This window comes from Elephas maximus, chromosome 1 (assembly GCF_024166365.1).
Source record: "Elephas maximus indicus isolate mEleMax1 chromosome 1, mEleMax1 primary haplotype, whole genome shotgun sequence".
Classification (NCBI taxonomy): domain Eukaryota; kingdom Metazoa; phylum Chordata; class Mammalia; order Proboscidea; family Elephantidae; genus Elephas; species Elephas maximus.
In genome coordinates, this window is record NC_064819.1 from 114,398,030 (window position 1) to 114,415,995 (window position 17,966).

Sequence of the window (17,966 nt, forward strand, 5' to 3'; positions counted from 1 at the left end):
AATAATCTATTTTGATTAAACATGAGACCCAGGTATAAATCCATTCCAATTTTGGGATATAAACCTAGTAAGCTCAGTCTCCAGGAAGCCAAGGTGTTTCAAAAGAGAGATGAAGTAATTAATTTGGTCAAAGCACTAGAGGTCAAAATAAAAATAAGAAACAACCATTTATTTTCCCAGCAAGAAGTAATAATCATAAGGGTAATACTTTACATGTAAATAGTAATTGGTATATTTTCAAAGCATTTCCACAAAAACTCATTTATCCTCAAGGAAGAGTGATGAGAAAGAGTAGATATTTTTGGTAACTCATATATAACAATTTTCAAATTTAGTTGTGATTTTTATTAATTATTTATTTTTAATGGTCCTAGAGCTAGTTAGTGACAATCAGGTCTAAAATTAAGATTTCCTGATTCCCAGTTTAGACATCTGCATGGCTCCTCATACTGTTTCAGTAGATTAGTGAGGGCAAAGTATATAAACCAAAAGTTGAAAAAAGTGGAACGATGACATATATTAGAGAATTCAGGTAAATTTGAATGTATACTTTTGTGAGATCAGGGGTACCTAAGCTCATTTCTAGATTTAAGGGTTTGTAATTTTTTTTTTTTTTTTTTAAAGAAAGAAGAAAATGTATAATCCAAGAATAAACATGGGATGTTGGGGAGTGGTATCTAGGACAATGAAGTTCCTCAAAGAATCCAGCACACAGAAAAAGGAATAATACATAAAAATAGGTTTTTTAAAAAAGATCATTATGAAACAATTCAAATGTTCAGTCTGGGAAGCACATACATACCTGTAAAATGGAAGGAATGAGGAATATCTTTATAGTTTGATATGGTATGATTTTCAACATGATTATGTGAAAAAAGTACAGTATAGTATACTGTTTTTAGTATACCTTTTTTGTAACAAAGGGGGAAATGTTGTATTCATATTTTGAAAAAATAAATAATAAACAAAAAAAACTAATAAAAAAATGTTTAGCTACGAGAAGGGAGGGTACAAACTGGGGCAGCAAAGAATGCAAGCGTGACTTTTCTGAATGTAACTTATAAAGTTTTGGCTTAGGAACCAAATAAATGCCTTATGCTATTAAAAAAAAATCAAATTTAAAGAAAAAAAAAAGGAATACCTAAATAATGAAAAATACCTTGAAACACATAAACCTGTTTATCAAGTTGATTGTATAACTACATTGAGAAATTTCACAAGTCTTAAAATATGCAGTATTTTGACTACACATCCCTAGTAAGACATTTATAAAGACAAAAAGAACTGCATAGAAGTTTCAAAGTGTGTTCACTAATATAAATTGTAATATTGGCATTATCTTGAAACTATAGGTATATTGTGGTATAAAGCAAACCACTAATTACATTAATGTCTTTATGAACGAGGAGTTCAGCATAAGAGAAATATGCTAAATATAACACCAAAGTGGTTGAGCAAAAAGCTTATAATCTTAAATTTTAATTGTTTTAAAGGTATTCCCTAGCTGCATCCACTGAAAAGGCCTAGAAGCAATAGCAACTCAGTAGCAATAAATATTACTACTGTACAAGTTATGGTCTCTAAATACCATTTCTCATTAAAAAAACAGAGTATTTACTTCAACTATTTCATTACCCTGTACTTAATTCGGTGCTGTGTGAAGAAATTCCTCCATTAACATATAATAAAATATAGTACAGTAATGCATATATTTGGTTTTCATGTTACTTGCCCCTTCCTACAAAAGGAAATACTTTTCCGAAATTTAATAAACATAACTCTCATCTTCATTGAAAATTACAATGTTTATGATTAAAAGGAGATGTGGGAGAAAGACCATCTACTCCCACTACAGGCTGGATTAAGTTCCCAGAAAAATAACTAATAGAAAAAAAAATGCAGAAGCTTACGATCCAGGTGGCTATCTAGGACTTCATATATTGTAACTTCCCTTGATCCTCAAAATCCCTGACAGAAGCATACAACTAGTCACTCTGTCCATGCAAGGTAGCATCTTTCTGGATCTGGAGAGTTCAATTTTTGCTATATCATAATTCTTCTACAATCACAGCATACATCATATTCTGGACAAAGCAATACTAACAATCTAAGTACTTTCACTTAAGAGAATGTTCATAAACATACACTCCCCTAGTCTTGAATCAAGCATAGCATGAGCCTGCTCAGGAAGAAAGTAAAGTCAGATCCAAAAACGTTCTGCCCTTCCCCTGTGTTCCAACCTTCTGGGTCTGATTTAATACTCTCATCTAGGTGATCCAGGTAGTTTGGCTGTGGAGCACAACCACAATTCTATTCCCCACATAAATATTCTACCACTCTTTTTTCCTTGACGGGTGTTATTATTCCATTCATATATAGATTCTATTTTCTAGTGGTCAAGTCTATGTTATACTGAATTGAAGATGGAGCTAGTTAGCTTTTCTTAAGTAAAGTTTAATTCTTAAAACAGAAATTAAATGGATTTATAATAAATATTTCTCATAAATATCACAAATAGCTTCTAGGGTTTTTGATAAAGTATTGAATATATATTATAGAGGATTTTTAATGATTTTTTTAAATTTTAAAAGTAAAATTGTACATACATACTTATAGCATGACAACATTCTTATAAGTAAGGTATTTTAATGTAAAGCTTTCAAGAAAAGTACATATCAGGTGTTGAATTAAATTGAAGACATGGCTGTTCCCTCTTCATTGGTCAGAATGAAAAGAATATTTGAAGAAAAAGAAAACCAGAATGTTATATAGATTGCTGCTTCTTTTCCAAACACTTCTCAATATTGTCAAGCACTTGAATAGCAGCCTTTGGAATTCGAGTCCCAGGACCAAATACATTGGAAACACCAACTTCAAACAGAAATTCATAATCCTGTTGAAAGAATTTGTTTAATTAATAGAAGATACAATATTTACAATTTCAAGAAAATAAAACGAAAGAGCAAAAAGCCTTGTCCTTCCTTTTCTGTCCTCAAAGCTCAAAACTTTCTCAACTGGTATACAATTGGCATTTGGGGCTGAAAAATCCTTTTCCTGAGTTTGCAACTAACAACTAGTAGTAGCATTCTCCTACTCTAAATCATTTTAATAAGCAAAATGCACTCTTGCCATATTTCCAGATAATCCAGGGTGGTGTTCATGGATAGCCATTTATGGTTCCCTGATTGAGAACTTCTGGGCCCTAAACCATAATCTTCTCTCACCTGAATTTTCAGTACTTGTCATCATTTGTGTTAAGTTTATTATCATAACTCTGAGTTTACAAGCCTACTTACTTCCTCCTTGATATTCTCTCTGCAGCTAGTGAACAGTGATACTTTAAATTTGGCCTCATCATGGAATTGGATTTCCTACAAATGAAGACTAGCTCATTTCTTTTCATTCTCTTTTATTGCTGCTGCTGTTTATTAGCTTATCTTAAACATGGTCAAGGTTTGAATGAAAAGACAAGCATTACCCCTATGTTTTCTCCTAACAGTTTTATGGTTTTAGATTTAAAAAATGGAAAGTAACAAATGTTGGCAAAGATGCAGAGAAATCAGAACCCTCATCCATTGCTGGTATGATGTAAAATGGTACAGCTACTGTGGAAAACAGTTTGGCAGTTCCTCAAAAAGTTAAACACTGGGCTACCAATATGACCCAGCAAATCCACTTTTAGGCATATACCCAAGAGACTTGAAAGCAGTAACACAAACAGACATATACACAAGTGTTCATTACAGTGCTATTCACAATAGCCAAAAGGTAGAAACAAGCCAAATGTTCATCAAGAGATGAATGCATAAGCAATGGTATATACACACAATGGAATATCACTCAGCCATAAAAAGAAATGAAATCGTGATACATGCTACAACATGGATGAACCTTGAAAACATTATGCTGACTGAAGTCAGCATATGGGCAAAAGGGCAAACATTGTACGATCCTCACTAATATGAAACACCTGGAATAGGCAAATGGCTAGAGATCAGCATTTAATAGTGGTTACGGCGGGGGGGGGAGGGGAAATCATTGTTTAGGAAGCACTGAGTTTCTGTTTATGGTGATGGAAAATTTGGCAATAGATATTGGTGATGGTTGTACAACATGACTCATACAATTGATGTCACTGAATTGTACATGTGAAAAATGTTGAACTGGCAAGAGTTGTGTCAACTATATTTTTACAACAACAAAAAAAAGTTATTATTTTAAAATGTCCTCCATCAAGTTGGGTTTGGGATATCACACTGTATGCTTCATGAAGGAAGTAGGCATTATGAGCCTGCCAAATTTTCCTAAAATATCTGAAGGCTACTGCTGCTAAAGAGGATTAGAAGATCATAATTGTGGTAAGAAATACTGGTAAGGATAGGTCATATTTATTTAATTGACGGCAGAAACTATAAGCTCTCCAATGGCAGGATTATATCTGTTTGATTAACTACCATTTATCAGTTCTTTTTAATTTAAAAACTAAATGATTTTCAATTCAGTGAAAACAAATATCAGGAAAATACATATGCGTTAACAGCTGTATTTTAAAGGATAGCCATTAACCCACAAGCGTGTCACTACAGAAAATGGTCATTACAGTCTTTTAAACTCATGGAGAAAAAGTACGGCAAAACACCTATAGGTATTCTGAGTAATTCAAAGATCCTGAGGGCAATACAACTTGTTTCAAATGTATTTCTTGAAAATGTCAGCTCGCTTACATAATAAGCCTGCATTTTTTCTCAACTCCTATTTTAAATCAAATGTTTTATGATACCTAATTATTTTGGTTCTTAAATTTTAAAATCATGCCTAAGAGCTTAGGTATTACAGTCTTTAAAACTGCAATATAAATAGAAGTATTCCAGAGATAGACAGCAATAAAGAATAATAAATAGCCCTTTACTTTTCTAAATAGTAAAGTACATGAAAATAACAGGCAAGTGTGTGAACAAAAGCAGTTTTCTGTTGACTGTGTCACATAAGTACTATGTCCTTAGAAAGAAGATAAATAGAATGTAATTTGTTCTCTAAGCCTGGATTATTACCAACTGCACAGCCTCATGCATACGTATTTTCTCATTTCATTAGCAGTGGATAAATTCACTATTTTATATTCTGAGTTATAGTAAAGAAAAAAAATTACAGACAGTGGAAACAAGGTCACATTTGACAGACAGACACCTGCTGAGGCTTCCGTAGCATCTATGAATCACTTAGCATAGCCTCATGTATGATTCTTCTAGCTCAGTATTTGCCATTCTTATTAAGAAGGAAAACTTGAAAAATTCAAAACTAGACTGAAAACAGACACTATTTATATCTAACTAATTATTTTAACTGACTAGAAAGGAAATAGGTGAAAGGTACCCCCCCACTTTAATAAATTAACTGACATCACTGATTATTTACCTAGCATCCATTTCTCCTAAGAGGACCCAACTCTTCCCCCATTCAGCTGGTAATTATCAGGACAAGATGATCACATTTATACCTGAATTAGGATTTTTTTACATCCAAGAAAAGTATATCCCAATCAACGTAGCTTAAATAATAAAGGGGTTTTATAGAATTATGTAACAGATACAGCTCTGAAGTGGGGTGCTATTTTGGGATGGGAACATGAGGGAAATGCACAGGGTGGCGCCTCTAAAATAGCAGAAGCAAACGCTCCAAGCGGCTAGGTAAAGGACTCAATCCACTGCCAGGACAAGGCGCCTCCTGTTAGGGTTTGATGTATTCACTGCATATCTACCATTCTTCTCTATTCCAATTGTTTTTAGTACTTTTATCCTGTTCCTCCTCCATCTCTATTTACTGAATATGAAGAAGGTAGATAGCTTATTTATCATAGGTTGCTGGTTTGTAAAGAGGTAGTTCTCTCATAGAAGCTTTGTAAACTGTTACTTTATACATAATAAATTACAGCATAGCTTGACTTGAAAATAATGATGTTGTCCACTTTTGGACTTTGTAGAGTTCACTTAGTAAAATCACCAGGAAATAATTTACTTCTAAATCTCCAAATTTAGTAAAAATGTACAGTAAAATAAGGTACTACATATAAGCTATGATTAGTAGGGAGTTGCATCATGAAACCAGGAAAACATAAGAGATGAAAAATACCTGTGGTGGTATCACTCCTCCACACATGACGAGAATATCTGGCCGTCCAAGGGAGCTAAGCTCTTTGATGAGCTCAGGAACTAGGGTTTTATGACCAGCGGCTAGTGTGCTCACACCCACAGCATGCACGTCTGCATCCACAGCCTGCTGCGCCACTTCACGGGGAGTCTGAACAATATAAATAACACTTACGCTAACGATACAATAAACACATAATGCTGTAGTTCCTTCTAGCACTGACCAAAACCAAAAAAACCAGACCCACTGCCATTGAGTTGATTCCGGCTTATAGCAACCCTACAGGACAGAGCAGAACTATCTCATAGGGTTTCCAAGGAGCAACTGGTGTATTTCAATTGCTGACCTTTTGCTTAGGAGCCATGGTTCTTAACCACTGCACCGTGAGGGCTAGTACTAATCAGCTGCTGTAAAGTCGACGATGACTCATGGCAACCCCACGTGTGCCAGAGTAGAACTGTGCTCCATAGGGTTTTTAACGGCTGATTTTTCAGAAATAGTTTGCCAGGCCCTTCTTCTGGCTGACTATGGGTGGACTTGAACCTCCAACCCTTCTGTTAGCAGGTGAGTGTCAGCCACGTGCACTACCCAGGGACTCCACTTTTAGTACTAAAATTTATCAATTAGATTAAAGATACACCAATAAATAGTTCCTCAAAAGAATCTTCAAAATAAAAAAGTAATATGGGTAACATATATTATCTCCATTAAAATTTCTTTTAAAGTACTAGCATCCGTTGTCTTTGTTATCAACAAACATTTACTGAGTGCTTATATGGTACAAATTATCATGTTATAGTATCTCTGAAGAAGTAAAAGGACTAAACACAAAATGCAAAATAAAAAGGTAAGTCATTGGTTTTAAAACAGAATAAGAAATTCTTCAATTTAGAGGAAGAATGAAAGCAATCTAAATATATAACTGATTCTTAACAAAACCTATCATAAGTATCTAAGACTTGAAAAATATTTGCATATTTGTCAAGCAATTCATTAAGGACATATTTCTAGAAGTTCAGCCTAATTCTTGACAGTAACAATTTCCTACAGACTTCCTAAAGTCTATGCTTAAAAATTCAATCAAAGGAGGGGGGATCTTTATGGGATATTCTACAAAGACTAGAACTCATCAGTAAAGTTTACTTCCTTACTGGTGAAATACAATGAACATTCTTCAGTCTTCATCTTAGACGACCTATCTATAGTATGTAACAATGCTATTTCCTTCTCCTTGAAATGCTGCAGTTGCTTTCATTTTTAATCACACTGCTCTATTTCCTTTCACTCCTTTGCTGCCTCCTCCTCCTCTTTCCCTAAAATGCTCAGGATCTCTTTTCATCTCACTGTACACATCATTCATGGCAAATGACATCCACTTTCATAGCTTTAAGTATGGTACTTCTCAAAAATGTTAAGGCTCAACAAATTATTTTCCTGTCTAGGTCCAATATTCTCTCATTAAAGAAAATACTACTAGAGAATAAAAAGAGGAAATATCTACTCATGAACTGAGTTTACTCTGAGGTTTGGTTTCCCCCTTAAAACAATTTCCACTAACTCCATGTAGGCTATCTTTTCCCCATGTAGGTTATCTTTCCCCCAAAATATATGTCAAATCTCAATAAGCAGTAAAATAAGATCTTTCAAAATAATCTTCACAGTTTCGAAAACCTAATAAACTAGTTCTAAAGTGACATTTACTTTTGCAAAGTCTGAACGAGTATGTTAAAGTGAATATTTTATTTTTGTCACAATTCATTGGATTACATCCATTCAAAAACAAATTAAGGACTTTGTTGAATATATTCTTCTTGTACAATTTTATAAGCATTTATTATCTATGTATTTCTTTATTTTACTATTTTTTTCAGTGTAAGCTACATGTAATTCTAGTGTGACTTATGGCATGCTTTTTGAAACTCCCCCAACAATTTTTAGTACCTGAAAAAGAGGACCTATGTCCACATCAAAACCAAGATCAGCAAATCCTGTAGCAATAACTTTTGCTCCTCTGTCATGGCCATCTTGTCCCATTTTTGCCACAAGAAGGCGAGGTCTGCGACCTTCCCGTTCCATGAAATTGTGAACCCTAAGGCACATTTTGAAATTCAACAGTTAAATCTAAATTGAACAGAGGTAGATATAAAACTGAAATTTATTCATATCAAACCTTTCTTTTGAAAACACCTGGTAAGTTTACATATATTTTGCTAACATCTCTATTTTACATTGAGAGTTCCATTAAGGCCTGAACGTGTTTATCATTTCCCCCTTCAAGGAAAAGCTGAAAGATGGCAAAGCCTATAAACCCAGAACACTGAGGATATCACAGTGAAGTAAGATGAGAAAATTAAAACTTTCTACCTTTCTGAGCCAGAATACAGTATGCACAAATATTTAATTATAAATGTAAAGGTGCCTTACAGAGTCATTTATATGTATGCGGCTCCCTAGCTATTCTGGATTGCTCATGTCTCACCTACACTTCACAAGGGTGGACTCCTCTAAGCTAACTTCAATACATCATTTTATAATGATGTATAATCAAAATGCTTACTTACTTAAAAATCAACAAATTTATACCCAACATGAAAAAGCACTACATTTATTTTAGGTAAAAGAAAAAAAAAACCGTTGACTACTGTAACTTTGGCTGTTTTGATACTTATCTAATCTACAGTACTGACATAAATTTTCAGTGGGATGTTTACTACCAAGGTTGAGAAAGCCAATCACCCAGAAGCCGCTTTTTACATTTGAAAGACATGATCACATTAATTCATATTTGCAAGTCATGTTGTAGCAGGGCTATTTATTGTCAGTTCTGTACAGATTTGCACAGCAAAGTGTTTATTTTCAAACAGGCAAATTAAGATTTTATAATTATTTAAGCAATTGAACAATATAAATTAACTTAAAATACTAAAACCTACCACAGAAAACAGATTAAAATCTAAGTACCCGGTAGATATGAAGCAGTACCAGTAGTAGTTAGACTAAACAAACATCTATTTGAAATGAGAAACTTGTAAAGGAGACTACAGTTAAAGCTCCAAATACTGCTTTAGTAAAACTACAGACCAACAGGAAAGTCAATTCAAGTGCCTTCCAACAGATATATGAGAAAACCAAGTTCCCAGGAGATCCGTGGGGATTGAGTAAACTGAAAACGTAACATCCTGGTTTAAGAAATCTCACATATTACCTCGTGATAGCAAATGTTATCTCTTTGCTTTCTCCAAATTCCTGGCGATACGCTCCACTCACCATCCGATCATGAGCTCTATGTTCGCCAAATACCTTTTTCATGGCATCTGTGATTTCTCCAACTGTGCATCTGAAATATTAAATCGAGGTTCTGTTAAAATCGCTATTTTGAGATAAAAGTACTGATTCACCTTAATACACAATAAAACTGGACATATTTTATCACCTAAATGAACTTATTAAGACAGTTATGATGAAGTAGAAAACCAAGTGCAGTAGGCCAAGACATGAACAGGAAGTAAGAGACCAGGGACAACACAAGAAGTACTCGTAATAGTACACGGCCCTAACAGTGAAAGGAGAAGGACCAGAATGGGGCGTGGGGAGGGTGATTGCTCTTCTGGTTGCTTCACTACTAAGCAATGGACTAACACGAACTTCTCCTAGCAACTTTCAGATAAAGTCCCCTGCCCAGCACATTTTACTTGGGGAAATATAAAGGTGGTAGGTATAAGTCCAATGATACATGTGAGAGCACATCAAATTTTACCTTGAAAAATCAGTGAAATAGATTTATTACAGTAGCTTTGAATGTCCTGAGCTACAGTGAAATAAACACAAATTAATATACTCCGCTCAAAATATATGAATATTTTAAATACACAGATATTTTCAGAAAAACAAGAACTAAATTTATTTTGGCTTCCTTTTTTTTGTTTGTTTTTTGGGCTCATGGGATGCATAAGATCAACCTTTTAAAGTACACTCTGAAAAGTTAAACTGGTCAACTTTCAGAATCTGGCAATCTTCAAACTCAGATACCTTTACCTTGCACGGGCTGCATCCACAGCAAGAGCTAGGATATTTCCATCCCCACTGGCAGCACACTCAGTTAGTGCAGCTAGACACCGGTCAGCCAAAGCTTGATCCCTGCTGGATTTGATCTACGTAAAAGGTCAAAGAAAGGGACAACTGAGGTGAATAGGAAACAAAACAGAAATCAGGAAAACAGACCTTGATACACATTATATAGAAATCGTTCCATAATCCTCAATCCAAAAAGAGGAGGGGAAAAAAATGAAGAGAATAATAGATAACCAAGGTCTAAGAGTCATTCAATTCATTCACTCATTCAAGAAACATTTCAGGTTAAACATTTAAGGTTGCTGTGCAACTTACATAAATCAGAAATAAGCAGGGCAAGAAGAAATAAAAGTGCTGGCCCTCCCAAGTAGTACATGTTACACAGGCTTTTCTAATATAGCAAGGTATTGAAAAAAAGGAGATCTCTTAAAGGAAGTATTTCAAAGACACAGTAAAAATTAACAGCGACTAGGAAAAAAATAACAGATTAGAATTTGGGGAATAGCTTAGTTATATTTTAACAGTCTGCCTAAACTAACTAACAATATACGGCCAGGCGTGGCATGACAGCTGGCTGGGTAACATCCAACCACATAAACGTCCGTCGTCCCATAAGGTTACAACAGAGTTCAGAAAGCCTGATTGGAGAACAGGACATAGCAGATTTAGGCATGTTGCACTCGACAGTCATGACAATCTTCAAAAACAAAGAAAAAATTCTCCAAGCTGTTAAAGGATTGGCTCCATTAAAAGCTACCAGGGTAATGAAAATGCAAGAGGAACCCATATCGAATATGGAGAAATTGCCAGTGATGTGTAATGAGGACTGAACGTAAACATAAATCCCTCTCTTGCACACTGGCGTCACTGCAGAGGCACGAAGCTTGTTCAAGGTGCTTACGGAAAAAGCAGGTCTGGGCTGTGATGTGGAGTTCAGTACTAGCTCTGGGGGTTCAAGCACCTCAAACAACGTCTTTTTGCTGCGTGATGTGAAAGTAAATGGTGAGTCTGCGAGTGCTGATGCGGAGGCAGCAACGGAATTTGTTGAACCCTTAGATAAACTAATTGTAGAAGGAGGCTGTTTGCCCCAGCAAAATTTTAATATGGAGGAATCCTCCTTATTCTGGAAGCGAACGCCTGAAAGGATCTTCATCTGTAAGGTGTTCACCCAACATCCACATCATATAATGTCCTATTTCACAGAACTTATCGTGGACGTTAAACAACACATGGCTGAATTGGTAACAATATGAATGGATATTTGCTGTTCTTTGTATTTAAAGACAATCCCACGAAACACAGACAGAAAGACAATGAAGAGTATGGCCAAAAACTTCTCCCCAGGTCTTAGCTCTGCTAACTTACCTAAAAACAAGTTACTTAAATCTATTTTTTTTTGTTTACAAGTTCCACCACACTCTAAAATATTATACTGATCAAGTAGTTACTAAAATCATAGAGTATCTATAAGAAGAGTTGGGATAGAAAATTTATACTAAGGGTACTGAAAATCCAAACTCCAAATTACCCATGAAAGTGCCTGTTTTTCTTTTTCTTATAAATTGTCTATATTTTTTGTGGTCTTAATTTCCAAGCTAAGGGGAAGCAATATAACATGCTGGGGTGCATTTTGAATTGCAAGTCACAATACATTCGTGCACTGGGATATAGATTTAGTGGACTGCAACCGGAAATTTTTAAAGGACTGCAACAGAAAATATCCAAGCACCCTGCACATATTTTGGGTAAATACGGTTTTGTGGGACATTTATTTCAGTTCTGTGCGCGAGCATGTGCATGCACATTCATGTGTGCATATGGGCATTTATGTAAAACACATTCCTTGGTCACAAGCAAAAATGTTAGAAACGTACTAGTATGGAATTCAGAGCATGGGCCCAGGAGTCAGATGTGAGTTCAACTTCCAGCTCTCACATTTGCTAGCTGAATGGCCTTATGAAAATTATTTTAACATTTCTCCATTTCAACTGCCTCATCTGTCAGATGGAACTGATGAAAAAAATAATATGGTCTTTATAAAGATTAAATAAGAAATGCATGCCTTGAGCAAACAGGAATCCAGTGAGTTTTAATTTTATAAAAGTAACACTAATACATCCACCACTTGACTGTCAGTTTGTTGTACTGTGGTAGCTTGCATGTTGCTGTGATGCTGGACGCTATGCTACCAGTATTTCAAATACCAGTAGACTCACCCATGGTGGCCAGGTTTCAGCAGAATTTCCAGACTAAGACAGGCTAGGAAGAAGGACCTAGCAGTCTACTTCTGAAAAAATTGGTCACTGAAAACATTACAAACAGCAGTGGAATGCTGTCTGATATACTGCCAGAAAATGAGCCCCTCAGGTTGGAAGGCACTCAAGAGATGACTGAGGAAGAGCTGCCTCCTCAAAGTAGAGTTGACCTTAATGATATGGATGGAGTAGAGCTTTCAGGACCTTCATTTGCTGATGTGGCACAACTCAAAATGAGAAGAAACAGCTGCAAACATCCATTAATAATCGGAACCTAGAATACATGAAGTATGACTCTAAGAAAATTGGAATTCATCGAAATAGAAATGGAACATCCAAAGATCAATATCCCAGGCATTAATGAGCTGAAATAGACTGATATTGGCCATTTTGAATCAGACAACCTTAAGGTCTACTACGCTGGGAATGACAAAATGAAGAGGGACAGTGTCCCATTCATCATCAAAAAGAACATTTCAAGATCTACCCTGAAGTACAACACTGTCAGTGATAGGATAATATCCATACGTCTACAAGGAAGACCATTAAATACGACTATTATTCAAATTTACGCTTAAATCGCTAATGTCAAAGATGAAGAGAGAGAAGATTTTTACCAACTTCTGCAGTCTGAAGTTGATCAAACATGCAATCAAGATGCATTGATAATTACTTGTGATTGAAATGCAAAAGTTGGAAACAAAGGAGAATCAGTAGTTGGAAAACATGGCCTTGGTGATAGAAACAATGCTGGAAATCACATAATGGAATTTTGCAAGACCAATGACTTCTTCATTACAAATATCTTTTTCAAAACATATGGCAACTACATATGTGGACCCCACCAGATGGAATACACAGGAATCAAATCAACTACTTCTGTGGAAAGAGACAACAGAGAAGCTCAATATCATCAGTCAGAACAAGGCAGACCGCATAACAAACCATCAGCTGCTCGTATGCAAGCGCAAGCTGAAGCTGAAGAAAATTAAAACCAGCCCACGAGAGCTGAAGTATGACCTTAAGTATATCCCACCTGAATTTAGAGACCATCTCAGGAATAGATTTGACACACTGAACACTAATAACCAAAAACCAGACAAGTAACCAAGCTGTGCAAAGACATCATACATTAACAGAGCAAAAGGTCATTAAAAAGACAGGAAAGAAAAAAAAGATCAAAATGGATGTTAGAAGACACTTCGAAACTTGCTCTTGAACGTACAGTAGCTAAAGCAAAGGAAAGAATTGATGATGTAAAAGAGCTGAACAGAAGATTTCAAAAAGTATCTCGAGAAGACAAAGAATTTATAATGAAATGTGCAAAGACCTGGAATTAGAAAGCCAAAAGAAAAGAATACTCTCGGTATTTCTCACTCAAGCTGAAAGAATTGAAGAAAAAATTCAAGCCTTGAGTTGCAATATTGAGGGATTCTATGGGCTAAATATTTATGACACAGGAGGCATCAAAAGAAGATGGAAAGAATACATACAGCCATTGTACAAAAAGATCGGTCAACGTTGAACTTTGATTTCAATAGGTAGCGAATCATCAAGAACACACGGTACTGAAGGAAGAAGTCCAAGCTGCACTGACAAAAAACAAGGCGCCAGGGATCCATGGAATAGCAACTGAGGTGTTTCAATAAATGGATGCCATACTGGAAGCGCCCACTCATCTATGCAAAGAAAGTTGGAAGAAGACAGCTACCTGGCCAACTGACTAGAAGAAATTCATATTTGTGCCCATTCCAAAGAATGGTGATCCAACAGAATGTGGAAATTATCAAACGATATCAATATTATACACAAGTAAAATTTTCTGAAGGTAATTTTAAAAAGTCGCAGCAGTCCATCGACAGGGAACTGCCAGAAATTCAAGCCAGATTCCGAAGAGGATGTGGAACGAGGAATATCATTGCTGAAGTCAGATGGATCCTGGCTGAAAGCAGAGAATACCAGAGCGATGTTTACCTGTGTTTTACTGACTATGCAAAGGCATTCAACTGTGTGGATCATAACAAATCATGGATAATTTTTCGAAGAATGGGAATTTCAGAACACTTAATTATGCTCATGTGGAATCTCTACACAGACCAAGAGGCAGTCATTCAAACAAAACAAGAGGATACTGAGTGGTTTAAATCAGGAAAGGAGTGGTGTCAGGGTTATATCCTTCCACCATACTTATTCAATCTGTATGCTGAGCAAACAATCCAAGAAGCTGGGCTATATGAAGAAGAACTTGACATTAGGATTGGAGAAAGACTCATTAACAACCTGTGATATGCAGATAACAGAACCTTGATTGGTTTTGAAAGCGAAGAGGGCTTGTAGTCTTTGATAAAGATCAAAGACTACAGCCTTCAGTACAGATTACACCTCAACATAAAGAAAATGAAAATCCTCACAACTGGACCAATAAGCAACATCATGATAAATGGAGAAAAGGTTGATGTTATCAAGGATTTTATTTTACTTGAATCTATAACCAAAGCCCATGGAAGCAGCAGTCAAGAAATCAAACAACATATTGCATTGGGCAAATCTGCTATAAAAGTCCTCTTTAAAGCGTTAAAAAGCAAAGACACTTTGAGGTCTAAGGTGCGCCTGACCCAGGCCACTGTGCTTTCAATCATTTCACATGCGTACGAAACCTGGACAATGGACAGAGAAGACTGGAGAAGGATTGATGCCTCTGAATTATGGTGCTGGCGAAGAATATTGAATTTACCATGGAATGCCAAAAGAATGAACAAATCTGTCTTCTAAGAAGTACAACCAGAATGTTCCTTAGAAGGGAGGATGGAGGGTCTTCGCCTCACATACTTTGGACATGTTATCAGGAGGGACCAGTCCCTAGAGAAGGACATCATGCTTGGTCAAGTAGAGGGTCAGCGAAAAAGAGACAGACCCTCAACGAGGTGGACTGACACAGTGGCTGCAGCAATGGGCTCAAACATAACAAGGATTGTGAGGATGGACCCTGTTGTACATAGGATCAGTATGAACTAGAACCACCTCTAGGGCACCTAACAACAACAGAAGCAGTACATAGGGTAACTATTAGTTGGAACTGACTCGATGGCACCTAACAACAATAGTAATAATAAGAATGTAGAGAGTCATAGTTCTAGGAAATAAGAACTTCTACAAATTCTATTTATATTTACAGTCAGAAAAACATTTATTTGCCTTTAGTTAAATTAAATTATATGCCTTAGCATGTATTTTAGCAATTACTTTTTAAGAAATATGATTATTCCTTAATATACAGGATTCCAAGCTATTCAACTCAAACAAGAGTTACCATTTATATACATTTTTTTTAATTAAGCTAACATAAACCCAAACCAAACCCACTGTCATCAAGTCAATTCTGACTCATTTTGACCCTATAGGACAGAGCAGAGCTGCTCCACAGTGTTTCCAAGGAGTGGCTGGTGGATTTGAACTGCTGACTTTTCAGTTAGCAGCTGAGCTTTTAACCACTGAACCACCAGAGATCCAATATTAATTACCTAAACCAACCCAAACCCAGTGCTGTCGAGTCAATTCCGACTCATAGCGACCCTACAGGACAGAGTAGAACTACCCCATAGAGTTTCCAAGGAGCACCTGGTGGATTCGAACTGCCGACCCTCTGGTTAGCAGCCGTAGCACTTAACCACTACACCATCAGGGTTTCCAATATTAATTAAGCCCTTATCAATTGTAGCATCCTTCTAGTTGTGGAGATACAGCAATAAGCAAAACAAAACCCCTGCCCTTGTGGTCCCTATATTTTATTGGTGAGAAAGAAACAATAAACACATAAATAAGTATACAATTTAACAAAAAATAATAATAATAATAAAGCAGAGTAAATAAGAGAGTAACTGAGATAGTGGGACAGGATGCTAGTACAGATATGGGCCACTATAAGCTTCTCACATAGGTGACATCTGAGCAGAAACCTGGAAAGTACACCTTTTCAGATTTACTGAAAAATTAGTTGTTCTTAGATTAGTTGATTTCTTAAAATTATCTGAACAATTGTTTTTGTTAGCTGCTGTCAAGTGGCTCCTGATTCATGTGACCTTGTGCACAATGGGTTCTGACTATTGTGATCCACAGGGTTTTCATTGGCTGATTTTCTGGAAGTAGAATGCCAAGCCTTTCTTCCTACTCCGTCTTAGTCTGGAAGCTCCACTGCAACCTGTTCAGCATCATAGCAGCACACCACTGACAGATGACTGGCGGTTGTGCAGGAGGTGCACTGGCTAGGAATTGAACCCAGTCTCTCCCATGGAAGGCAAGAATTCTACCACTGAACCACCACTACCCTCATCTGAACAATCAGTTACTAAAATTCAAGGAGAGGAAATACATGGTAAAATTAACGGGAGCTGGAGGTTAGGAAAAAAAAATATATATATATATGTACTTAAGTGTGAAATTACTGATAAACCCACTGCCATTTAGTTGATTCTGACTCATAGCAACCCTATAGGACAGAGTAGAACTGTCCCGTAGAGTTTCCAAGGAGCAGCTGGTGGATTTGAACTGCTGACCTTTTGGTTAGCAACCTGAGCTCATAACCACTGCGCCATCAGGGCCCTGAAATTACTGATGAGGTGGTCAATTTGGGAAAAAAAAATTATGCTAACAATACAGGTAAAATCATTTCTATTATCACTTGCAAAAAGGAAGTATAAGAAAATATAAACTTAAGTCTACTGAAAAGAGCCCAGAGTACCATAGCAAAATGTTTTTTACTATAAAAATGTATCTTGATTTTAGCTCTTGTGAAAGGTAATTTTTATAATGGAAGGACTTTGATTTTAGGTTAAAAATGAGGGAAAAGTTACATCAGACCATCCATATTTGCTAAGCTGCCCCTAGAGCCAAGGAACTCTGCATTCGCATCTGATCTCTCTCACAGTATAACTTTGAACAACTAACTAAACCTCTCCAACTATCACTTGCCTCACCTGTAAATATGATTAAAAATAGTAACTACCTATTAAATCATACATGAAAACAATAATTCAAGAAAAGCACTTAACACAGGGTGCAGGAGGTAGTACATGTTCAATAAATGTTAGCTATTACTATTATTCCCATATTATCATTGAATTTCTCACTGTTATATAAAATGAGATTTAACATCAATTATGGTACATAGAATGCCTCAAACTTGTGAAAGAGTTAGTAAGAAACTAAAATATAAAAGACAAGAAGGGTGTCACAAATGTAATAAATACGAGTTGATGACTGAAAACAAAATGCTACAGCCTTTGTGTTATTGTTAGTTGTCAACTTGATGCCAACTCATGGTAACCCATGTGTGCAGAGTAGAATTGCGCCATGGGATTTTCAAGACTGTGATCTTTCAGAAGTAGATTGCCAGGCCTGTCTTCCGAGGTGCCTCTGGGTGGGTTCAAGCCCCCAACCTTTTGGCTAGGAGTCAAGTGCTTAACCATTGGTGACACCCAGTGACCTACAGTCTGT

The 17,966-nt window shown here is 36.2% G+C and overlaps 1 protein-coding gene across 2 annotated transcripts in view; it reads right to left on the reverse strand.

Moving 5' to 3' along the window:
• MMUT (methylmalonyl-CoA mutase) overlaps positions 1-17,966 on the reverse strand; it is a 68,007-nt gene that overhangs the window by 31,520 nt on the left and 18,521 nt on the right. Inside the window, exons 9-13 of one of the 2 annotated variants that reach the window (XM_049893869.1) lie at positions 10,183-10,298; positions 9,353-9,484; positions 8,089-8,236; positions 6,130-6,297; positions 1,205-2,893 (exon numbers count right to left, since the gene is read on the reverse strand). In XM_049893869.1, the coding sequence (XP_049749826.1) occupies positions 2,765-2,893; positions 6,130-6,297; positions 8,089-8,236; positions 9,353-9,484; positions 10,183-10,298 (693 nt within the window). In that variant the 3' untranslated portion in view covers positions 1,205-2,764. Of the gene's footprint in view, positions 1-1,204; positions 2,894-6,129; positions 6,298-8,088; positions 8,237-9,352; positions 9,485-10,182; positions 10,299-17,966 lie in introns of those variants that run through there. The other variant, XM_049893877.1, reaches the window with a different exon arrangement.